The sequence below is a fragment of the Chiloscyllium punctatum genome, chromosome 15, assembly GCF_047496795.1.
Source record: "Chiloscyllium punctatum isolate Juve2018m chromosome 15, sChiPun1.3, whole genome shotgun sequence".
NCBI classification, from domain to species: domain Eukaryota; kingdom Metazoa; phylum Chordata; class Chondrichthyes; order Orectolobiformes; family Hemiscylliidae; genus Chiloscyllium; species Chiloscyllium punctatum.
Window position 1 is genome coordinate 72758625 of NC_092753.1, and position 26748 is coordinate 72785372.

The window sequence follows — 26748 nt, forward strand, 5'->3', positions numbered from 1 at the left end:
TACATATCCTTCCTATAATGTGGTGACCAGAACTGTATGCAAAACTCCAAATGTGGCTGCACCAGAGTTTTGTATTACAGTGGAAGAAAGGACGTTTGAGGACTCCTCTACTGAGGTGGTATGGGCTGAGGTTAGAAACAGGAAAGGAGAGATCACCCTGTTGGGAGTTTTCTACAGGTCTCCAAATAGTTCCAGAGATGTAGAGGAAAGGATAGAAAAGATGATCCTCAATAGAAGCAAGAGTGACAGGGTAGTTGTTATGGGAGATTTTAACTTTCCAATGCAGCATGAAAGTTGCAGCATGACCTCATGGTTTCAAAACTCAATCCCTCTACCAATAAAAGCTAACACACCGTATGCCTTCTTAACAACCTTATAAACCTGGGTGACAACTTTCAAGGATCCATGTACCTGGATATTGAAATCTCTTTGCTCATCTTCACTACCAAGAATTTTACCATTAGTCCAGTACTCTGCATTCCTGTTACTCCTTCCAAAGTGAATCACCTCGCACTTTTCTGTATTAAAATCCATTTGCCACCTCTCAGCCCAGCTCTGCAGCTTATCTGTGCCCCTCTGTAACCTATAACATCCTTTGTCACTATCCACAACTGTACCAACCTTAGTGTCATCTGCAAATTTCCTAACCCATCCTTCTAAGCCCTCATCGAGGTCATTTATAAAAATGACAAACAGCAGTGGACCCAAAATAGATCCTTGCGGTATACCACTAGTAACTGAACTCTAGGATGGAATATTTCCCATTAACCACCACCCTCTCTGACTTCTTTCAACTTGCCAATTTCTGATCCAAACCGCCAAATCACCCTCAGTCTCATGCTTCCATATTTTGTGCAATAGCCTACTCTAACATCTTACTGAAATCCATATACACCACATCAACTGCTTTACCCTCATCCACCTGTTTGGTCACCTTCTCAAAGAAGCCAATAAGGTTTGTGAGGCATGACCTATTTTTTATAAAAATGTGTTGCCTATCCCTAACCAAATTATTCCTTTCTAGATGATTATAAATCCTATCTCATTATCCTTTCTAACACTTTACCCACAACTGAAGTAAGGCTCACTGGTCTATAATTACCAGATTGTCTCTATTTACCTTCTTGAACAAGGGAACAACATTTGCTATTCTCTAGTCTTCTGGCACTATTCCTGTAGACCATGACGACATAAAAATCAAAGCCAAAGGCTCTGCAATTTCCTCCCTGGCTTCCCAGAGAATCCTAGGATAAATCCCATCCAACCCAGGGGACTTCGCTATTTTTGCCCTTTCCAGAATTGCTAACACCTCCTCCTTGTGAACCTCAATCCCATCTAGTCTAGTAGCCTGTATCTCAGTATTCTCCTCGACAACATTGTCTTTTTCTCATTTTAATACTGATGAAAAGTATTCATTTAGCTTTTCCCCAACTCTTCAGACTCCACGCACAACTTCCCACTACTATGCTTGATTGGCCCTAATCTTATTCTCGTCATTCTTTTGTTCATGATATACCGATAGAAAGCCTGAGGGTTTTCCTTGATACTATTTGCCAATGACTTCTCATGTCCCCTCCTGGCTCTTCTTAGATCTCTCTTTAGGTCTTTCCTGGCTAACTTGTAACACTGAAGCGCCCTAACTGAGTCATCACATCTCATCTTAACATAAGCCTCTTTCTTCCTCTTGACAAGAGATTCAACTTCCTGAGTAAACCATGGCTCTTGCGTTCAACAAATTCCTCCCTGCCTGAAAGGTACATAATTATCAAGGACCCACAGTAGCTATTCTTTGAATAAGCTCCCCATTTCAATTGTGCCCATCCCCTGCTGTTTCCTTCCCCATCCTATGCATCCTACATCTTGCCTAACAAAATTGTGGTCACTATCACCAAAGTGCTCACCTACCTCCAAATCTAACACCTGGCCGGGTTCATTAGCCAGTACCAAATCTAATGTGGCCTCGCCCCTTGTTGGCCTGTCTACATAATGTTTCAGGAAAGCCTTCTGCACACATTGAACAGAAACTGACCCATCTAAAGTACTTGAACTATAGTATTCTCAGTCAATATTTGGAAAGTTAAGGTCCCCCATAACAACTACCCTGTCATTCTTACTCCTATCGAGGATCATTTTTGCTATCCTATCCTCTACATCTCTGGAACTATTTGGAGACCTGTAGAAAACTCCCAACAGCGTGACCTCTCCTTTCCTGTTGCTAACCTCAGCCCATACCACCTCAGTAGAGGAGTCCTCAAACTTCCTTTCTGCCTCGTAATACTATCCTTGACTAAAAATGCCACACCTTCTCCCCTCTATTATCATTTTGTCTGTCCTTACTGAAACATCTAAATCCCGGAGCCTGCAATAACCATTACTGTCCCTGCTCTTCCCATGTCTCTGAAATGGCCACAACATTGAAATCCCAGGTACCAACCCATGCTGGAAGTTCACCCACCTTATTCCGGATGCTCCTGGCATTGAAATAGACACACTTCAAACCAACTTGTTGCTTGCTGGTGCCTACTTGCGACCTTGAAACCTTATTTCTGACCTCACTACTCTCAAGCTCCTGTATACCCGAACTACAATTTAGGTTCCCATCCCCCTGCTGAATTAGTTTAAACACAGATGAAGAACATTAGCAAATTTCTGCCCCAGGATATTGGTACCCGGCTGGTTTAGGTGAAGACTGTCCTGATTGTAGAGGTCACACCTTCTCCAGAAAGAGCCCCAATTTTCCAGGAATCCAAAACCGTCCCTCTTTCACCATCCCTGTAGCCATGTGTTCAACTCAAAAGTCACGATAAGAAACAAGGGCTCATCCTGGATTTGAAGCCGTGTCCTCTCCCATGTCAATACTGCACAAGTCCCGAAGCGAGAAAGATACCTCTGGACTAACAAGCCACAGCCAATAGCTTTTTGATGTACAGTGATCACCGAAGGGTTGAACTACTGAAGCATAATATTTATGAAAATGCTATCTTCCTGCATTTGTTTTTTTACCTGCCACAACTATGAACATTTCAAATCAATATTGGAATTTCAATCACTTACTAGTAATACACAGAACACTCGATAACCAAAATGGGAATTGAATTGTACAATTAAGATTTAGAAGCCAGCTTCCCATCACTGATACCAGGGGAGGATTTAAATCAGGAGGGCCTGATTGCTTGACAGGAACCTGTAAACTTGCAGCTCTTAATCCAAGTATTAGAGACCCAACCTGCTCAACATTTGCGAGTAACCTTCTCTGAATTGGATACAATGAAATAGCATTTTTCCTTAAATAAGGGGACCAAAACTGCTCGTTGTACTCCAGATGTGACCTCATCAGCACCTTATACAGTTGCAGTAAGACTTCCTTACTCTTATACTCCAACCCTCTTTAAATAAGGACCAACATTCCATTAGCTTTCCTAATTACTTGCTACACCTGGTTGTTAGCTTTGAATTGAATTGATTGTCATGTGTACCGACGCACAGTGAAAAGCTTTGTGTTGTGAGCAGATCACATAGTTAAATAGCATAGATAAGTAAATAATAGGTAAACAGTGGCAAAAACCAAAACACAGGTACATGTGAATGCTAAAAGTTTGGCGTCCATTCAGTATTCTAACAACAGTAGGGTAGAAACTGTTTTGAAACTGGCTGGTGCGTGTGTTCAGGATTCTGTACCTTCACCCCGATGGTAGAGGCTGTAGAAAAGCATTGCCAGGGTGGGATGGATCTTTGACAATGCTGGTGGCCTTTCCTTGACAGCGGGCCTGGTAGATGGATTCTGTAGATGGGAAGTTGGCCTTTATGATTGTCCAGGCTGAGTTTACCACTCTCTGTAACCGTCTCCGATCTTGAATGGTACAGTTGCCATACCAGGTAGTGATACAGCCAGACAGAACGCTCCCGATGGCGTACCTATAAAAGTTGACAAGGGTATTCGCTGTCATGCCAAATTTTCTCAGCTGCCTGAGGAAGAAGAGATGTTGTTGGGCCTTTGTAACCTGTGGTCCACATGAAGAATCCAAGAAAGCTTGTTGTGGATGACCACTCCCAGGAGCTTGACACTCTCCCCTCCTTCCACCTCTGTGCTGTTAATATGTAAGGGGGCATGAGCAACATCCTGCCGAAAGTCAATAATGAGTTCCTTGGTTTTGCCAGCATTAAAAGCTAGGTTGGTCTCAGTGCACCATTTTTCTAGGTCTTCCACTTCCTGTCTGTAGTCTGTTTTGTCGCCATCTGAGATTCAACCGACTATGGTGGTGTCATCAGCGAACTTGTAAGTGGCATTAGTCTGGTATTTGGCAACGCAGTCATGGGTATACAGTGAGTAGAGTAGAGGGCTGAGTACTCACCTCTGGCGGGCTCTAGTGTTGAGTGTTAATAATGATGGAATATTGTCCCCAATCTTCACTGATTGTGGCCTGTGGGTCAGGAAACTAAGGATCCAGTTGCAGAGAGTGGTTGAAGGCTGAACTGTAGTCAATGAGTAGGATTCTTATGTAGCTGTTCATGGTGTCAAGATATTCTAGGGATGAGTGAAGGGCCAGTGATATGGCATCTGACGTGGATCTGTTGGTCTGCTAAGCAAATTGGAATTGGTCAAGAGTAGTGGGGAGGCGGAGTTGATTAATGCCATGAACAGCCTTTCAAAGCACTTCATGACCACCAAAGTTAGGGCCATTGGGCAGTAGTCATTAAGACATGCTGCATGAGCCTTCTTAGGCACAGGGATGATATTTGTGTTTTGTTTGCAAGTACCCTCACGTTCCATGGTATTGCAGCCTTTTTGCAGTTTTTCTCTATTTACTCCATTCTCTTGATCTCACTTCCAAGAAGAACAACTTCATGTATTCCTACGTTAAACTGCATTTGCCAACATTTTGCCCACTTACTTAGCCAGAGAATATCTTGCTGAAAACTATTTGTATTCCTCTCATAACTTACCTTTCCACTTAGTTTTGGTTGAGGGACTTGTGTCAATGATTGGGTCCTAACTGAGGAGATCCTTTAAATGCTTCTTCCAATGAGTACAGACTACCACCTCCCTGTCCTTATTGTGTATTACACTGTTTATAGCTCACAACATGTTAAGTCCTTGGGTGCTGGGGCAGTAGATGGCCCCAAACTTCATTTTGCGGGGGTGGAAAATGCCTATCCATGTGTCCTTTTTAACATGTGGTGGCCATTGCACACCCACTAACACACAAAGTGCAACAAGGCCCCAGTCCAATCAGGAGGATAGCTGAGATAGTTGCAAGGTCAACCTGAGAGCTTGCCGTCCTGTTTGCCTGTCAGTAAGTGTTAAAGCAGAGAGGGTCTTCCATATTGATCAACCTCTGTAAGGTCAGAAAGGACTCATTACTGCCACAGTATCAGACAGTGTACTTTACAAACAACCAGTGCCAACTACAAGTATGTAATTTTTGATGTTACAATCCAAGCTCTGGACCTTCTAACCCCTGTTGCTTTAACTGACTGTCCCTGTCCCTCTCTGCACTGCTCTCTTATCCCCACTTCTGGTCCTGTTCTTTCTGCCCCTATTTCCACTGCTTCCCACTTCTCCCTCCCTGTTGTCACACACCCCTCCTTCCCCATAACTGGTTTCTCTGCCACTCTGTAGTCTCATTCTTCACTGCTATTCCCTGCATCTGTTTTTATTATCACCTGAGAATGTCTCGCACTCTTGCTGGGCGCTAGAAATAGGAAGAGATTCATTTTTCAGCTGTGGCATTGTCTCTCAAATAAATTTCTCTTGAATTTATGTTTTTCTACTAAATGGTTTTCTTTAAATAAAAAAAGTCCTGTCAAGGAACAGAAAGTTTGATTGGCTTGAGTTTTTCTTTCACGCGACTCCTCTGTAGTCTCACCCTTGGTTTTGAATAGCTTTTTTAACATTTAATAACTTTGAATAAATAATAAGTTTGAATAACTTTTCTAACACACTACTTTTCCAGGTGGAAGGTTTTACAGATGCTGGATCAGGTAGCAGAACGTGTGTTAGAATGGGGAATGTAACAGGTCAGTGAACACATGGGAATGGAAAACACAGTAATTTGATTAATGGCTTAAAGCTTTTTAGTATTAATCCTTTGGGTCTAAATCATGTCAATGGAACTCTTAAATTTAACTTTGAAATAATGAAAATTGCTGAAAACTTAAGAGGTGAACAATTTGATTTATGGATTGAGTACTTGTTTAAGATTATAATGAACCTGCTAAACTTAAATGCATGCTGAGCATTTTTGCTGAGAGTCCAAATGTTTTCCCATTCATTACTGTGAGATCCTTTGCTTTCACAGTATGTCAGAGTAACTTGATTGATAAAAGGATTTGCTGTGTGTATTGGGAGATAAAATTGAAATGTACTGTCACTTCGCAGCTCATATTGAATCTGCAGGCTAACTTTGGCAAAGTATTATTGGGCAGATACTTAGGCTGTTGAAATTGCAGTGCATTTTGGGGCTGGAAGATGTTGATGAACAATTGGCCTATTGTAGGATTTAGGTTTTGCTATTGTAACCGCTTTTTCAGATATTATTAGTTATTCTGTTCAATGGCAATGAAGCAGTAAAATAAACAACACCCCTTCTTCCTGTTAACAGTTACAGGCTCAGTGCCGTATCTATTGACCATAAAGGACAGAATGGTCACAATTTTTGATGTGGATTCTCGGCAAACCATTCAGAAAATGCTAGTGTCTGCTGTTATTCATGTGGGTTACATTCTACAAGCACAGACAATATATTACTTGACAGAAAACCTGATTATGAGCACAGCTTTGGATGGTCAAGACAAAACTCAGGTATGGCTTTCCTGTTTGGTATGATCCTAGTGGAGTTTGACAGACATTATATATTTCAAATTGCAAGATCAACTAATTTTAAAGAATATACTCTTGAATTCTATCAACAGCTTATTGAGAGTATCTTGTGCAGTGCTCCGAAAGGAATGACGGTTGACTGGATTGGACGGAAAATTTATGTGCTGTTGGATAAACAAGAAAATGCAAACAGTTCAATTTATATTCTGGATCTTGAATTACAAGGAACAAAGCTAGAGAAATTATTGTCCAGCAGCCAAAATATTTACTCAGTTGGAATACATCCAAAGAAAAGGTATTTATTCTAGATGTTAAGAGAATGTATGTATAGGCTAATTGGACTACATTGCTTCAAATTCGATAAAAAAACATTTCTCTTTTTTTTCCTGCCTTAACAGCCTCCTGTTTTGGACTCAGTTAGTGTCTGAAGATATGGTTTTAGTGTCTTATAATTTAACTGCGCGATTGCCTAGAACCCTCATTGGCCATCATTTGGAAATTGCTCATGCTGTTCCTGAAGCAATGGCGTGCAACTGTACAGCAGCAAAACTTCACTTGGATGGAAACTTTGCTGTTGATACTACAGATTCTGAGCCCGTGAGACTCTTTTTCACAACTCCAGACCATGAAATCTGGGCCTCGGATTTAAATGGCTGCATATGTTGGAGGAAAATTAATTTCACAGGAGCTACAGGTACACATAATAATTATTCTTGTAATTCAAAGGAGAAAAACTCGACCACAAATATAAAATATCTTCACTTACCTGGTCTGTTGTCCTTTATGTGCTTAAGTGAGTGGAGACAATGGTGGAAGTAAATATTAACTTGTTTACTCTGGGGGAGAAGTTTTTTTTTGTTCAGTTGAAGCAGCATGACTCTGGCAGCATTTTGTCAATACTGTCCTGACGATAATGCCCAAGCCTCCTCCCAGATTCCTCCTCTCAGTCACCATGTCCAAACTTTTGATGAGCTGCAGATGCCAATTGATTGCCCTGAAGCAGCTCCTGGTTCCGCTCATTCAATAAAAAATGAGCTCAAATGCAGAGTTAGCTCAAAATTACCTCCTAGTAGGGGAGAGATAAGAGATAAAATGGTAAAGGGCAGGTTTGAGTCAACAGTACTCGTTCCTCCAGTAAAATGGAAAAGTAACTTTAGCTTCCTACAGTCTCTTTAGAAACTGTCACTTTGGATGTGACATAAACTGAGGGAGGTGGGCATCATGTCCCTGATCGTTTTGTTTGAGAAATGTAATGCTTGTTTCTGGGAAGTGTTTTGGGCCATTGACAAGTCCAGTCCAAAATGACAAATATTAAAGTTGAAGTGCAGATCCTGGTCTGATTTTGGCGAATTTTGTGCTGGGTAATTGAATGAAAGGAAGTTGACTTTTTCACGCTTTAATTTCTTTTTAACTTACTATTGTCCCACAGCTGAAAAAAAAAATTCTTGAAGCTGTCTGAACATTTGAGAATGAGATAAATTTTATTGTAGGAAATTATGGTGATTGCGAGGTATTAGTGATCATTGAAGGTATGATCCATTTTTGGTATTCTAGGTAGAATTATAGCTGGTTATGTTATTACAGTGCAGTGCTTGATAGGGTGGAGCAATCAGTTTCAGTAGTAACTTTGAGCAGGGAAATGTACATTAATAGGAAAACATTCGGAATGCGACAGGGAAAGAAAAGGGGATATCTCTTACAAAGAGTCAACATAGAAATATTTGCCAATAAACGTTCTTCTGTGTTCTATAATGTATCAACATCTTTCATAGATTTTGGTGCAACATCACTGACAGTGAATTCAAATGCAGTTTATTGGATAACTCGGGATGGTGATCAATCTACAGTTTATATGGCTGATAAATTCTCAGGGGATGTTATCTCTGAATATCAAGATTCCTCACTAGTTGGAGTGATGACATTCGGTGAAGAGTCACAACCATATCCAGGTAAAAGATCAGCAGGAGGAACCTAACCTACAAATAATTATATTGTGAACATTTAGAATATGTTGATTGTAATTACAAAACATGGACAAGAAGGTGTGGTGAATTCAATTATATCATTGACCTCCTCTTCAGTCTATAATGGATGTAGTCTTTAAGTTTAAAAAAATATATATTGTATTTCTTTTCCCTTTTGAAGTGGGATGTGGAGTATTCCCCCTTTCCCCCAACCATTTGTTTGTGAAGTCCAATTTTTGTTTTAAAACCAACAACAAAGACTTTTCAAGGTTGAAACAAAAAGGATGGCTTATTGAGGTATACAATTTGGGGGATGATATACAATGTACAGGCTACACGCATCATGCAGCACGTGTAACACACGCATCATGCAGCACGTGTAACACACGCATCATGCAGCACGTGTAACACACGCATCATGCAGCATGTGTAACACACGCATCATGCAGCACGTGTAACACACGCATCATGCAGCATGTGTAACACACGCATCATGCAGCATGTGTAACACACGCATCATGCATAACAGCCAAATGCAGCACAATACCATCCCTTCATTGAAGCAAAAACATTACAGTTGTGAATAATTGACAATTGTAACAGTTGTGAATAACATAAAAAGGATAGGGACAATCATTTACTGAACTATAATTCAAATGAATTCATGCTCATTGAGGAAAAACAAACTACTGCAGATGCTGGAGATCTGAAATAGAGTTCTGGAGTAACTCAGCAGGTCTGACAGCATCACTGAGTCAGAAGACTGGGTTACATCTGGGAGCAGTGTTCTAATTGGTGGGATAATTGAAAATCTAAATATTTGTTTTTTCCTTTTAGATCTAAAGTGCCTAATACCAAAAGCCTATACAAGTGTGCCAGAAGTAGTGAATAAATCGGATACTAGTCTGACTATTTACATTCCACCTGTTGAGTTCCCTTCTACATGCTCTGAAATTAGCAAACCCACTCCCACTTATGTTTTGAATTATGCAGAATACCAGGATAATTATATTGATGCCAACTGTACCCATGGAATTCGGTGCTATAAGAAGGTAAATTATTTGGAAAAGCCTCATTGCATTTTGTTGATTTTTGATGTGTAGTGTACATTCTCTTGACCCAAATATGGATGGGATTGAATATAAGTGAATAATAAGAAGAAAACTAACAAGGTTATTAGCATGGGCTGTTGATCCACTCATTTCCTATGACTGGTAGAGTTTTACAGAAAATGCAAGACTTCTTGATTTAGTTTTTTTTTAAAACATCAGACTCCCACTAAAAAATGAAACCACCTTTAAAATAGTAATAAGGAATGCTTTACCACTGTATTTCATTTTGATATATTGCTTGAAAAAGAGTCTTTTTAACAATAAGTGTACAAGCTTGAAACATTTGCTGCCTTCTGACTAATATGTTAATGCAGTTCAAACATATATTCGGGCAAAGCAGCCTGGTTGAATTGTACTTACTAACATACAATTCTTTTCAAAATAAAGGGTGAAAAAGAAACTACAAACAAGTCAGAGCATATCAAAGTTGGTCCCAACTCTTATGTGAATTGATTTCCTTTCAAAGCATTCAGATGATATTGCAAAAGTTGGCTCACTTCACAATATCAAGCACATATGTTCAAATACTAAACAAAACTAATCTGGGCGCAGGTCCTATTAGGAAAAAAGTTGATTTAAAAAGCAGATTCTGGTGGTACTATTGTTGAACTGATTCTTGTAAATAGCTTGGTTCTATTTCTTGTTCTACAATCATCATCAGAGCAACACCACCACGTGGTTATCTTCCACCTCCCACACAAATTTATTGTGAAGTATATATTTTTTACATCATGCTGCTTATCATTTTTCACTTATTATATGGGGCACCTGTCGGTTCTCACCTGATTGCTGATGAATGTCTTGTGGTCCTCACAAGGTAGCCATTATTTCAGTGAACTTTGGTGATTACCAGCAAATGAATTCAAATTAGTGCTGTATTTGAGGCCATCCTGTCCTCATTCAACATTTATTTATACTGACACTGTTTTCGGGATCACATTCAAGAGCAGGATGTCTGTTAGTTTATTTTCTTGTGGATGCACAGTTTGGCTGTTTGCTTGCTGACGTTATCCTAAAATACTCAATAGCTTTATCAAAAGACATGTTGTACAGCTCAAATATTCAGAAGATGTATGATCAATGGACTAGTGATAAGTTTGAATAACTTTGTTAAATCATATGCATAATTTCTAAATTTTCCAGACAGTGCCAAATTTTGATGAAGGATGGTGTAAAATGTACTTGAAGCTTAAACTGATTTTTAGCACTATGAGATAGTCCCATACAAAAACTATTGGTCTCATTAGATTTCTGTTTTCCTGAGTATTTTCATATTGGTGGCTATAAAATTTAAAAATAAAGTACCAGTACAAAATAATTTTCTGGGAAGGTAGAGAGGAAAAAACCGCTGATAGTAGATTAATAGAAAAAGTCTGTTGGTGACCTGGAAACAAAGAAGCCTGAGTGTGACCTAGAAAAAGCCTGATTTTTGACCTGGAAAAGTTTGGTCACAACCTCGTAACAATCTACATTTAAAAATGACTTTTTTTTGTATTTTTGTTTGAACAGGAAGTGCAGACAAACATAATAGAGCTGAAAGGGTTGCAGTCTTACACCAGATACCTCATCCAGGTTTCAGTGAGAAATCATTACAGAGATTTGTCAAAGGAGCTGGGTCCACCAGCAATAAACTGGACATGGTTTGGAGGTGATTTTCTGTTGGATGATTACAATTTAATATGCATTAATTGTCGTGAGAGAATTGTTGTTGAACAACAGCAGGTTTTGTTCGTACAATATTTACATCTACGGTATTGAACATTATTGTTATGTAATTAGTTCTTTGTCATTCTGTTTAGCTCCACATCTAAACTATATTATCAGTGAAATCTGAAAATGCAGTAAGAGGCCATTTGGCCTATCCAGTCTGCACCGACCCTCTGAAGAGGATCGCACCCAGACCCACCCAATTGATAACGTCACATCAGTTTTTAACCATGGCCAATCGTCTAATCTGCATATTTTTGGATGTGGAAGGAAACCAGAGCACTTGGAGGAAAACCACACAAGCACAGGGAGAACTTGCAAACTTCACACAGGCAGTCAGCCACAGACCCAGGTCCCTGGCAGGGCTAATGACAATGCTGATGGTCTTCCACAAAGATCCAACATGACTATATTATTCATCATATGCATTGAATTCTTAGATAACTGAGCATATTTTTCAATGAAGGTACTTAAAATTTAGAAAAAAAATGTTAAATTCCGGATATAAACATGCATGAGTTGAGTTATGAATGATGGCAGACAATTACACAACTGTGGAGGAGGAAGCTCCAAAAACAACTTCATCCTGAATGAAGGGGAACATAGCACATCAGTTCAAAATCTCAGACTGAAGCATTTGTGGCAATCTTCAGCCAGAAGTGCCAAGTGGATGATTCATCTTTGTCTTCTTTGGAGGTCCTAGCATCATAGATGCCAAACTTCAGCATATGATTCATTCTATGTGAGTCAACAAATGGCTGAAGGCACTGGATATTACAAAAGCTGTGGACCCTGACAACATTCTGCCAATGTTAGTGAAGACCTGTGCTCTACAACTAGCTGTGTGCATATCTAAGCATTTCCAATATAGCTACAATACTGGCCAATATCCAACAACTTGAACAATGCCCATGTATCTCCTGTATAGAACAGCAGCAAAAATCCAACCCAGCCAATTACTGCTCCATCAATCCAGTCTTGATCATCAGTAAAATGGTGGAAAGACCATACACAGTGCTATAAAATGGCACTTGCTCAGCAGTAACCCCCTCACTGATGCCCAGGTTGTATTCTGCCAAAGCCACTCAGCTCTTGATGTCATTACAGCCTTGATTCAGGCATGGACAAGTGAAGAGCTGAACTCCAAAAGTGAGGTGAGAGTGATTGCTCTTGAAATCAAGGATGGATTTGACTGACTGATGGGTTTTTGCAAAACTGGAGATGGTAGGAATCAGGGGGAAAGCTTTTCACTGGTTGGATTTAAACCTTATACAGAGGAAGATAGAGTGCTTGTTAGAGGTTAGTCACCTCAGGATCCAGGACATTCCTGAAGGAGTTCCTCATGATAGTGTCCTAGACCCAACCATCTTCACTTATCTCAATGACCTTCCCTCCATTATAACATCATAAGTGGGGTTAATCACTGATGATCGCATAATTCTCAGCACCATTCAAAACTACTCAAATGCTCAAGCAGCCCATATCTAAATGCAAGACCTGGACAATATTCAGGGTCAGGCTAATGAATGGCAAGTTACATTTGCACCACAGAAGTGCCAAGTGATGACCATCAAGGCATTTTATACAAATTAGGAGCAAGAGGATACCTAGGAAAAGAGTAGGCCCACTCAAGGATAAAGGAAGAAGTTACATACGGAGCCAAAGGAAATGGGTGAGATTTTTAATGAGTACTTTAGATTGGTATTAACCAAATAGAGGGATGTGAGAGATGTTGAGGTCAGGTGAAGGTGTGTGAATGCTCTCAGGAAGATCAACATAATGAAGGAGGAAGTGTTGGGCTTCTTGAAAGGTAGGGGAGTCCCAGGGCCCAGATGGGATCTATCTCAGGATACTTTGGAAGGCAATGGAGGAAATAGCTGGTGCCTTAACAGATATCTTTGCATCCTCTTTGGCCTCAGGCGAGGCTCCAGAAGACTGGAGAATTGCCAGTTTGTTCCTTTGTTTAAGAAGGGAAACAGAGGTAATCCAAGTAATTACAGGCTGATGAGCCTGGCATCAGTGCTGGGGAAGCTGTTGGAAAAGTCATAGAGTCATAGAGTCATGGAAACAGACTCTTCGGTCCAACTTGTCCATGCCGACCAGATATCTCAACTCAATCTAGTCCCACCTGCCAGTATCTGGTCTATATACCTCCAAACCTTTCCTATTCATTTACCCATCCAAATGCCTTTTAAATATTGCAATTGTACCAGCCTCCACCACTTTCTCTGACAGCTCATTCCATACATGTACCACCCTCTGTGTAAAAAGGTTGCCCCTTAGGTCTCTTTTATATCTTTCCTCTCTCACCCTAAAACTACACCCTCTAGTTCTGGACTCCCCCACCCCAGGGAAAAGACCTTGCCTATTTACCTATCTATGCACCTCATGATTTTATAAACATCTATAAGGTCATTCCCTCAGCCTCTGATGCCCCAGGGAAAACAGCAACATCCTTGTAAATCTTTTCTGAACCCATTCAAGTTTCACAACATCCTTCCAATAGGAAGGAGACCAGAATTGCATGCAATATTCCATAAGTGGCCTATATGTCCTGTACAGCAGCAACATGACCTCCCAACTCCTGTACTCAATACTCTGACCAATAAAAGAAAGCATACCAAATGCCTTCTTCAGTATCCTATCTATCTGTGACTCTACTTTCACGGAGCTATGAACCTGCACTCCAAGGTCTCTTTGTTCAGCAACACTCCCTAGGACCTTATCATTAAGTGTATAAGTCCTGCTAAGATTTGCTTTCCCAAAACGTAGCACCTCGCATTTATCTAAATTAAACACCACCTACCACTCCTCAGCCCATTGGCCCAACTGATCAAGATCCCATTGTAATCATCGCTGTCCACTACACCTCCAATTTTAGCATCATCTGCAAACTTACTAACTATAGCTCTTATGGTCACATCCAAATCATGTATATAAATGATGAAAAATAGTGGACCTAGCACTGATCCTTGTGGCACTCCACTGGTTACAGGTCTCCAGTCTGAAAAACAACCTTCCACCACCACCCTCTGTCATTCTACCTTCCAGCCAGTTCTGTGTCCAAATGGCTACTTCTCCCTGTATTCCATGAGATCTAACCTTGCTAACCAGCCTCCCTCGGGGAACCTTGCCGAATGCCTTACTGAAGTCCATATAGATCACATCTACCACTCTGCCCTTATCAATCCTCTTTGTTACTTCTTCAAAAAACTCAATCAAGTTTGTGAGGCATGATTTCCCATGCATAAAGCCACTGACGTCAGCGTCACCAGTCTATAGTTTCCTGGCTTGTCATTACTACCTTTCTTAAATAGTGACACTACATTAGCCAGTCTCCAGTCTTCTGGCACCTCACCTATGACTATCGATGATACAAATATCTCAGCAAGAGGCCCAGCAATCACTTCTACCCCTTCCCACAGAATTCTATGGTACACCTGATCAGGTCATGGGGATTTATTCATGCTTATGCGTTTCAAGACACCCAGCACTTCCTCCTCTGTAAAATGGATATTTTTCAAGATGTCACCATCTATTTCCCTACATTCTATATCTTCCATGTCCTCCTCCACAGTAAACACTGATGCAAAATACTTGTTTAGTATCTCCCCCATCTCCTGCGGCTTCACACAAAGGCCACCTTGCTGATCTTTGAGGGGCCCTATTCTCTCCCTAGTTATCCTTTTGTCCTTTATGTATTTGGAAAAAACCTTTGAATTCTCCTTAACTCTATTGCCAAATCTCTCTCATGTCCCCTTTTTGCCCTCCTGATTTCCCTCTTAAGTATACTCCTTTAGACTGCTTTTATACTTGTGTAAGGATTTACTCGATCTATCCTACCTATACCTGACATATGCTTCCTTCTTTTTCTTAACCAAACACTAAATTTCTCTAGTAAGCAAGCATTCTCAACACCTACCAGCCTTTCCTTTCACCCTAACTGGAATATACTGTCTCTGGACTCTTGTTATCTCATTTCTGAAGGCTTCCCATTTTCCAGCCATCCCTTTACCTGCGAACATGTGCCCCCAGTCAGCTTTTGAAAGTTCCTGCCTGATGCCATCAAAATTAGCTTTTCTCCAATTTAGAACTTCAACTTTTGGATCTAGTCTATCTTTTTCCATCACTATTTTAAAACCAATAGAATTATGGTCGCTGGACCCAAAGTGCACCCCCACTGACACCTCAGTCACCTGCCCGACCTTAGTTTCCAAGAGTAGGTCAAGGTTTGCACCTTCTCTAGTAGGTACATCCACATACTGAATCAGAAAGGATACTGAAAGATGGGATTTATTCACATTTGGAGGCAAATTGACTTGTTAGGGATAGGCAGCATGGGTTTGTATGGGAAAGGTTATGTCCCAGTACTCACCAGAAACTGAACTGGACCAGCCATGTAAGTACTGTGACTACAACAACAGGTCATCACTAGTGATGCTGCAGTGAGTATCTCACGTCTTGACTCTTCAAAGCCTGCTCTTCTACAAGGAACAAATGAGGAACTCTCAACTTTCCCTGTTGAGTGTAACTCCAACTACACTCGAAGCATGACACCATCAAAGACAAAGCAACCTGCTTGAATGGCATCACATCCATGAATATTCAATTACTCACCGATGCTCAGTAGCAGCAGCAGTGTGTACTATCTGCAAGAATACCCAATCTATATAAAGAGTGCAAAACTCAAATTACCTCGCATCTCTTAGTGCCCATAAAAATCTTTTTGCATTGAATTTATAAACGTTTTTGTTTCAGCAATATGCTACTATGGTTTGAGTAGCAGCCATCAGTGGCCCAGTTTGTTATAATATGTAGTCTTGATTGATCAGAAAAATAGATCTGGAAATAGTATGCAGCAAGACATTTTTCAAAATAATGAAGGCAGAGTACTTGAGATGCTAGAGAGCTGAAATATAAACAGAAAATACTGGAGAAATTCAACAGGCTTGGAAGTATATGTAGTGAGAGAAACAACATTCTCATTTTGAGCCCAGTATGACTCTTCTTCAAAATTCTTCTGATAAGAATGATATGCAGTTCAAAACATTCTCTCCACAGATGCTGCCAGGTTTGCTGAGCTGCTTCAGCATTTTCTATCTTTTAAAATCGTGGTCCTGTGCATGCAATAATGTATGTGGAAAAGTATAAACTGATTCCAATAATTGTGGTTTGTATAATCCAGTGCCATCAGCACCGCAACAAGTAGAAGTAGTTGTATTATCAGATGACAGAGTAAAGGTCTCATGGACCACACCTCTAGAACCAAAAGGACCTGTGGAACAGCTTCGTTATCAAGTTCAATATAATGGAAATAATTACTGGCCTGCTGTGCCTGTAAGATTAGACCAACTAGCAGATGGACAAAGACAGATTGAACTAGCAAACCTTCAGGGTGGAACTGACTACTGGTTCCAGGTAAGCTAAGAGTCAACATTGTATCATTCAAATATGTGTTTCTCTTTCTTAATTTGCTAACTTCCATATTATAGTCATAGGCATCTTCTAATTTGTTCTATACCAGGCCAGAATGTTTCAAAAACAATTTTTCTAAAAGGGGAAAAAAGGTAGAAATACATATCCATGAACAGCTGAGAGTTAAGTAGATATTATTTACAAAATGAAGGAAAGCATAATTTCACCACACTGCATGTCGGTTAAACAAAATTTGATTGTTCCCTAACTTTTAAAATTTGAAATCTAGGAGCAGTCTGCCAACTTCCTTATCTATCTAACTAATGAACTAAGAGGATGTAGAGTAATTTAGGTCCATGAACCTGTTATGTACCATCAACTGTAACAGAACAAACCTTTATTCCTGTTGAAGGGCTTTTGCCCGAAACGTCGATTTCGAAGCTACTTGGATGCTGCCTGAACTGCTGTGCTCTTCCAGCACCACTAATCCTGTAACAGAACTCAGTATACCTGCCTTTGCCTTCATGTCTCTTAGTATATTCAACAAAAATCTACCAATGTCAGTTTTAGAGTTAATTGATCTAGCATCAATGAGCTGTTTGTGTATCGTACCAAAGTTCTTCCACTGCTTGTGCAAAGAAGTGTTTGCTAAATTCAGTCCTGAAACATCTAGTTTTTTTTCTGAATATGTTATCTATCCGTGTCTCCAAAATGATAGAAAAAGATTATCTCTCTCTATATTTTCTGTTTCACTTTCTATCCTGGAAACTTAAATCAAACTACCCCTTATAAATTCCAGGAAATTCATCCCTATTATATTTAATTTCTCCTTTTAGCTTAAACCCTTGGAGTTCAGATATCATTTTAATAATCAATCATACATTCCCTCCAAGGTCAATATCTCAATGCTAAGATGGCCAAAACTACTCTCAGTACTCTAGCTGTGGCCTCACCAGATTTTTTTTATTGCTGAAGAATGATTTCTACCCTCCTTCATTCCAGTCCTTTTATATCTAAAAGCTCACATTTCATTAGCTTTTAAGATTAATTTCTGTACCAGTTCATAAAAAACATTTTAGTGATCTGTGTGCTAAGTCTTATTGGACTGTACCCCTTTCTCACTTTTCATTTAGAACGTTCCTTGTTCTATTTTTTGGGGAACTCCAACAGAAACCCCCTATGAGCTGATCCCAGCACTTACGCCATTAAAGATTCAGTGTTTCCTTGTCTCCTCCTTTGCTACATGAATGTGTGGTATTATATTGACAAATCTCTGCATTGGTGTTGCACGCTTTTTTTAAGCTCATGACTCAGCAAAGGCCAACTTGTCTGGCAAGATATCTTGGAGCAAAAGATTTTAAATGACGTTCTTAAAAGTGGAAGTTCTGCTCCATCCACTTATTGTCATGACTTGTCAACTTGTTCACCACAGACAAGCTGTTCTGGGAGTGTCATGTCAATAAGGTCTCTGCCATTGCAATAGGCCACCTTTTATAAGTACAAATTTGATTGCTTAATCTGTGTGAACTGTTAAAGTTTAACATCTTGGGGAAATTTGAGGGCAATAATTTATCCAGAAAACCTTATAATTTCAAGTTACAAAAGTCACCAAGTCATCCTTTATTTACACTTGCATTGTACATAACACTGGCCCAACTAGCTCAGAGCAGGCTACTAGCGTCCTTCTGCTCAGGGTATGTCCTGAGGGGGGGGGTACAAGCAGTTACCTTCACTGACGTGATGTCCCCCAAACTCAGTTGGCCTGTTGAGGGTGTCCACTTCCATCAGCATACTTATCTGCTCCATTTGCTGCATTTTGTAATGACAAAGCTAGCTGTAGTGTCTGTTTGAATTTCAGTTGGACCTCAGCTCATAGATGCTTTTGCATCGTTACATAATTAAGTACATACCAAATGGTCTCTCAGCATCTCACTTAGGGTTAAACCAAATTCACATGTTTCTGTTTGTCATTTTAACCTTGTTCAAAATCCCGGATATGGATTCCCCTGGTTCTCGAATTATCAAGTAAAACTGATAGCATCTCCAGAATTAGAGGGGGCTTGGAGCTGTAATATTTCTTGGCTAAATCAGTCAGCTCTTGAAAAGCTTTGGTATCTGGTGCCTCAAGGAAAGTTAGGCTTCTAAGAACTGAAAAAGCTGCGGGTCCACAAGCTATCAGGGAAATTACTCGTTGCTTTTCATCTGCCCCAATGTCATTTGCCCAGAAAATGTAACACATATTTTCCAGCAAGATCGATGAATCAAGCCTCCCAAATGGTGGCATGATGCCAGAAGTGCTTACAGAGTCAAAGACGACTGTTGTGAACAAACATTGTCACTGAAAAAACTCCATGAAGGTTGATATCCCATCATGAAGTTACCCTTTATTTACAAGTGCATACTATGTAAGAAGGATGTATCAGTGGTTTGAAGGTCCTTAGTTTGATCATTTTTAGCTTGTTGTAAAAGTGGCATGCAATCTATTATCTTGGAAAAGGTATAGTCATTTTGCTAAATAAGCAATTACTTTTGGCAGGTACTGAGTTTCCCCCCAATCGGTGGACGTTTTAGTTCAAGTGAAATTGTCTTAGCAAAAACGTTTTTGACTCCTCAGTCTCCTCGCCTTCTTTCAGTTGGAAATACTACAGCGACAATTCTCTGGCAATTTACATCCAATCATACAATGGAGAAATACTGGTTTGAGATTTCCCAGGTATCTATAACTGTGACATTTAATTAAGTTGATATTGCAATCAGAATTTTAATGTGCTTTCACATATCTTACTTGAAACTATATCAAGGATTCTGGATGGTTGGGCAGATAAATGAATATACGTTTTTTTTTTCTGTGGCCTACCTCTCTGGCACAGTTCTCACTGATTTCATTTGCACCTCCCCATTTTTGCAACTCAATTTCTTATCACAATGGCTTCTGTTTCCACCCAGAAAAGTCTCCTTGGAAATGCCTGAGGGTTCCATCTTGGACCTCTTCCCTTTCAGATCTCGCTTGACCAAAGATATAACTATAATGTGGAATTCGATGAAATCCAACTCAACCTTTCTGTCATCACCTTAATCTTCATGTGCCCACTTTGCTGGCATTGACAATGCTGAAAGCATGTTTTTCACCTCCCACCAAAAACTTTATGCCATCATTTCTGACATTATTCCTCTCCTTGGATATGATTTGTAACTTCTGTATCTGGTTTAACCTTAAGCTGAGCTTCAATTTCCATATCTTGTATAACAGCAAACTATCGAATTCATTATCTTAACATCATTTGCCTGACCTTTAGGGAACTACACCAGTATTGAAACCCATATACACACTTTCTCATTATCCAGGCTTTGCTTATTAGAATTCATCTCATTATCTATTCTATTGTGTTGAAACTGCAATCTGTTCAAAACTTCATGTTCTGCGCAAAATTCCAATTTCCTATGGATCCTCTGCTAATTGCAGACTATCATTGGACATTAGGGCTTCAATGCATCAAACAAATATCCTTTTCAAATACTTTGGCTTACCTTGGACTTGCCTGTCTCTACAATTGCAACATGTGCTCCTTGCTATCTTGTATTTTTTAATTCCCTTCTCCATCTGTTTGACCATCAGTGAAGGGCATTAGCTGCCTAAGTCATTCGCTGTTTAATCCTCTCAGCTTGTTCCTACTTTTCCTGAAAATTCTCTGAATATAATTTTGGCCACTTCTTCTAGTAATTCTCTAACAGTTTACTGTCAGTCTGCTTTGTAAGTTTCCTTGGGGTGATTACAACATCCAGAGTCTGAGAGAAACACAAATTGCTTTTGCAATGAGCTAGAGGTTGATATTTAAGGGCTTCCACTTGTTATGTGATCAGAGCAAAGGAACACTTACACTTGCAGGAAACTTGAGCCATTTTGGGAAGCCCATCAGTTGTATGGCAGGAAAGCTAGCAACTCCTCCACTAAAGCAAGCTGCCAGTTTTTCCATAAAATGAGTGAGACAAAAAGTTGTTCTTTTCTAATGACCGAAGCATGTATCTGTAAAGATCACAAATTAATTTGAATCCTGTGGCCAGTTTTCATTCCTGAGTTGGGTGCACAAAGTCAGGAGAAATCCCAGCTCCGGTGTACATTTCCTATTCTTGGTCTGGGAGAGGAGGCTGGATTTTGAGTTGTGTTGGGTGACTCAGCAATACCCATTCGACTACTGGTTCCTGACAATGGATGGAAAAACTGCCTCAAGTCTCCATCAATGTTTGTTCAAGGTTTAAATATAAAGATTAAAATGGAAAACATCCCTCCTCCTTTCACCATCTCACTCTATGTTTCATCTGTGCCAACCTGTGCCCACCTACCCATCTTCCATGGCCTCCACTCCATACCCTCATGTCAGTGCACGATCTTCCTTGGTTCCTCCTATTCCCATGCATCCTACCATTCCCATAAGTCTTTATAACCTACTGCCAACTCAGTGTCTACTCACATCCTGAATCCATCAGCTTTTGCCCTCCTCCCTCCCCCACCATGTCTCAGAAGATATCCCGACTAAAAAAGAAATTATTATTTGAATATGTCATTCATGGAAAAGCCATAACCCTAATTGTCACAGAAGTCTGAAAAATTGAAATTGCTTCAACTAATCCCTTATGAAATCAAATACTCAGCTTAAAAGCTCAGAGATTTATGTACAAAAATATTTTGCTTAAATGCTTTATACCCTGTGTCAACAAATATTTCTGTTCAACAAGAATTAGAATTGTCCATCAATAGGCACTCTATTGTGAAAATGAAAGTTTAGGAAATGCACCACCAATCCTATCTTGGTTTTCTATGAACAGGTACTCTGCAATAGTTGTACTTTTAGACACCATATTTTGGACACTTCCGAGATAACTTTGCAAGTTCCAATGAATCTATGTACTTTCTGTTCACAAGCATGCCTTTTCATAATCTGAAGGGGCACCTTATCTCCACCAAATGTTTCTTGGGATTAGATGCTTACCTCTCCAAAATGGCAGAAAAATAAAACATACCTTACCCCTTTTCCCAAAATACGCTGCATGCCAAACCATACAACCAATGCCCTGTCAGATTTTCATAGAATCAAAGAATCCCTACCATGCAGGAAGAGGTCATTTGGCCGATCGAGTCTGCACTGACTGTCCCACCCATGACTCTCATACCAACTTAGTGCTTACTTCCACTCAATAACTCAATTACTTACATTTCTATATTGATGAACACTTTAATGCATAAGCACTAATTCATAAATATATCTTTTAAAACTTATTGATGCTTCCCGACAGATCTTGGTACACTCAGACACGTCTTGATATTTGTTGACGCTTCTTAACAGTTCGTGGCATTTATCTTGGCACTTATTGACAAGTTGGACAGGGTCAAGGTGTTTGTTAATCTTGTATCCCAATCTTATCCACAGTTAACGGACCTAAAAGGCACTGAATTTTTCCCTCAGAATGAGTTCCAGATCTCCACTGACAAGGTGTCCTGACTCCATATCAACGGGGCTATTTCTGCTCCCCAAACTGGGTATTCTGCCTATCCAAATGAAATACACTGAGAACAGACTTGGTTTAATCTTCACACTCCTGGCTCCAGATACCAGGGACTCCAGAATCTATGTTTTCATGAAGGAAACTGATTATTTAAATGCTTTTGAGAACTGTGCATGCTTGACGTATTGCCTGCCCAAAATCCTACCCTGGGGAAAATGGGAACTGCTGTGTTTGAGGGGCAGGGTTGGAGATTCCTGATATCTTCCAGTGTTTTTACCATGGTATTTGCCATTGTGGTGAAAATCAGGGCTGAGTGTTTCTATTTGCAGCTAGGTCATGATTCTAATATTCCAAGTGGGTTTCTTGGGTTTGTCCTTGTATTAGGAAGAGTAGAGAAAAGGCTTCCTCTCACTTCCTTGTCAATAATATGTGGTGAAACCACAATATGCAGAAACAAGGCCAGGTGTTAATTCTGTGTATACCATCTATTTTGGATTGTGAATCCAAGTGAGAGATGCAGTTAGTTTTTCTAATAGTAAGGCAACATTCCCAGGTATTGTTCTGATGAGCCAGACACTAGTAGGATGTGAAGTTGGGGTGTGGGTGTTTGATCCATTTTGGAAAATGCCTTCACATGCATCTTTCCAGCTGATCCAAGGTGAGGTGAGAATTTCACTGGGTGGAAGGGGAGTGCATATTCCACCAATCTGATGGTGAGAGAGGTTGCCAATGAGCATTCTGAAATAATTATTGCAATATTGAAATGTATCCAAAACAAGAATTAAATGTGAAATATCATTGGCTTTTAATATATATAAAATCTTTTGAACTGTATGGTTGTTTGTTTTTAGCATATATTGTGCTTCATTAGTCCAGAATATTTTCCTTGCTAATTTATTGAAAGTATTGCAAGATTAAATGCGTTCTTACCGTTGACCGCTGTTTTAATTGTCTGCATATTTTGTTCAACAAGGACACCAGCAGGGAAATTTGGAGACGAGTACAAGTGAACTGCACCAATAATGTGAATTTCAGTTGCATTATTCTGGGCCTACATCCATCGAGAATATATGCAGTGAGAGCAGTTGTTATTTACAAATCAAATGTTTCATGTGCATCTGCCATGCAAGTACTTGAGACAAAAGGTAATAATGTGACAGATTTGAAGTGCAGTGTGGTACATCCTTCGGCAGTTTTGAAAAAAAATTTGCATTGATTAATGTTTTGGAAATATGCAAGCTTTTGCAGCAATTTCTTGAATATCATTATTTCATTTACTAATTTCTGTGGAGAAGCATGAAGTTTTATAAAGGGTTAATCATATATTAGTTGCCTGAAACCTAGAAGGCTTTAAGTTATTTGAAATTATTTCAAATAACAAATCTTACCTGAGATTTCAAAATTTAAACCAAATAAATACATAAATAAATAATTAATTGAGAGACATCTGTCCCAAAGAATCCGAAACAACTTGACAATTTTTTTTATTCTTGATGACTTTATTGTTCTCCACTTCTGATCCAAGCCGTGTTCTCTTTCCCTAACTATTCTACTAAAATGGCTTCATTTACAAATTTATCAAAAGTAAATGCAATTGTGACTTTTTCATTGACAAAATAATTACTATACCACTTGGGAGCGATAATCTTGTGGAGAGGATTTTCCACTCTTGAATTCAACTCTCCAGTGTTAATATCCTTATAAATCAAACAGTGAAAATGAAAAGTATCCCTCAGTGCAAATTTAGCTTTAACTAATACCAGTGCATTTGTTTTGTGAGTAGTGCAGATGTATATTTGTGTGATGAAACTACTTCTTTGCCCAGATGCAAATTCTCAGGATCCTTCAGTGCGTTTGAACTTTCATTCTTGTGATACCAACGTTAGTAATATAAACGGTGGCTCAGTGGTTAGCACTGCTGCCTCACAGCACCAGGGTCCCAGGTTCAATTGTAGCCTCGGGCGACTGTCTGTGTGGAGTTTGCACATTCTCCCTGTGTCCGCGTGGATTTCCTCTGGGTGCTCTGCTTTCCTCCCACAGTCCAGAAATGTGCAGGGCAGGTGAATTGGCCATGCTAAATTGTCCATAGTGTTAGGTGCATTAGTCAGAGGGGAATGGGTCTGGGTGGGTTACTCTTCGGAGGATTGGCGTGGACTTGTTGGGCTGAAGGGCCTGTTTCCACACTGTAGGGAATCTAATCTAAAAACATGACCTTACCTGAGGATGAAGTTCCCAGTTTTGTTTTTCTTACTTACAAAGTCCTGCTGCCCATACATTACCCGCTGAAAAGTCACTGGAAATGCTGTTGCGAAAATGGTTTTGAGGAGTCCCAAAAGTTCAGCTTTTGGCTGTGTCTCTTATCTACTTCTCTGCATTCCAAAGATGATGACTTTGCTCAATTATCCCTTTGGTGGTACAGTAAAGATTGGGAAAACAATACAGTGAGCCTGTGGTCACTACTCTCTAGGGGTTGGTCAGCTCATTGAGTAGTTTGCAATACAGAGTGATGCCAGCAGTGTGGGTTCATTTCCTGCACTGGCTGAGGTTCAACCTCTCCCCTCACCTGAGAGCTGACCATTACGTTAAGCAACCACCAGTTGTCTCTCTCGTGAGAAAGCAGCCCCATAGTCTGGTACATTCCTGGGGTGGACATTTAAATTAATCATGTTGCCTTTGGCACCTTTAATGGTGGATCATTTAGGAATATTATTGTGACTTATTTTACTAAATGTATTTATGTTGTTAATGATATACTTGTTTTTTGTTTATAGCTGGTGTACCAGGTAAACCAGGTATACCATATACTGTTCATGATGATATTAACTGGAGTAAAGCAGATGACAATGGAAATAATATAACATACTACATCCTGCAGGCACAGTAAGTGCATAATCATTAGAATGAGGGGAAAGAATCACTTTTGGGATAATGCTGATTGTACACAATCCTCTTTAATATTATGTAGCAGTGCACCATGGAAGTGATACAAAACTACATAAGTTGAAACCTCCTAAATAAATAACTATTTTCCAAGAGATATTGGGTCGGACTAGCCAAGGAGTGGTAACCTTGCCACTCAGGCCCTTATTGTTTATGAAAGAAGGGTCCTCTTCATACCCGAGCGGTGATTCTGATCAGGGATCCCACAGAAATGCTGAGTTGTCCTTCCAATCTGACAGTTGTTTTGTAATATGGAACTGTCAGAGGAAAGCTGACCCTGCCCCCTTTTCATAGGCAGCTGCAGTTCTCTCAAATGTAAAGGCCCTCACTGTCACCTTGACAGCTCCCGTCAAACTAAATCCATAAAGTGTGATGTTAGGACCAGATGACACTGGGGGAGGTAGGATCCCAGCTGGGTGGGGGTTAGAGTGTCAGCATGCCAGCTGTGTAGTTTTGCGGATAGGGAGGGAAAGATGCCAGCTGTGTAGGATGCCAAATGAGTTAGAGTAAGTTTGTGTTTTTGTAGGGTGACAATTGCTTTCCAAAGACAACCTCATCAAAGAGGCCTTTCTGGAAATGATCATCATAGTACAGTAGCAATGAGAGTGGGTGGGAGGGGAGAGATCTTGAATTTGAGTACAAGTTCTATTGTGTTAAATTAAAGGGTACTTTACATCTCAAACTGCTGTACTTGGCTAGGAAGTTTTCGATACTCATATTGCTTGTCATATAATACATGGGCATTAATTTCCTCATCTTTGAGTTTCAAAAGATTCCAGTACTTATCCAAGTTAGAATTAATATTTGACCCCCACCAACGGGGTAATGTTTGAAGCTTCACTAGACAGAATGCGATTGGCAACTAAGTAATCTTACCAACACAGCAAGGTGTGTAAAATAGAGCCCCAAAATAAAGAACAAAATTATCTTTGGCCTAGCATCTAACATACACTGTTAGCATCTGAGGTTGAGCAAGACCAATATATTGATGTTTGGAATTCCCTTCCCAGAGAGAAGTGGAGGCTATTTCGTTGAATGTATTTATAGTTGAGTTACATAGTTCTTGTAATCTGCAAGGATATCGAGGGTTAGGGGGTGTTTGGGGTGGAGAGCAAACAGAAAGTGACAATCTTATGAATGATTAAGAGGCTGATTTTCCTATTCCTGTTCCAATTTCCCATGATCCTCTGAGCTTGCAAACCTTTGCAGATGGAGGATCAAAAATTGATATCTGAATTAGACGACTTAGTTTCATCAGTAAACACTGATTAATGTTGTTAACTGTAGC

General features: G+C 39.9%; 1 protein-coding gene across 1 annotated transcript in view; it reads left to right on the top strand.

Annotated features, from left to right (window-relative positions):
• The window catches only part of LOC140485862 (proto-oncogene tyrosine-protein kinase ROS-like), a 234592-nt gene that overhangs the window by 88048 nt on the left and 119796 nt on the right, over window positions 1-26748 (top strand). The window contains exons 23-33 of the mRNA XM_072584317.1: window positions 5955-6018; window positions 6603-6802; window positions 6913-7115; window positions 7219-7514; window positions 8593-8769; window positions 9622-9836; window positions 11406-11544; window positions 16789-17021; window positions 19555-19731; window positions 23494-23665; window positions 25292-25400. Coding sequence (XP_072440418.1) covers window positions 5955-6018; window positions 6603-6802; window positions 6913-7115; window positions 7219-7514; window positions 8593-8769; window positions 9622-9836; window positions 11406-11544; window positions 16789-17021; window positions 19555-19731; window positions 23494-23665; window positions 25292-25400 — 1985 coding nt within the window. The remainder of the gene's footprint in view (window positions 1-5954; window positions 6019-6602; window positions 6803-6912; window positions 7116-7218; window positions 7515-8592; window positions 8770-9621; window positions 9837-11405; window positions 11545-16788; window positions 17022-19554; window positions 19732-23493; window positions 23666-25291; window positions 25401-26748) is intronic.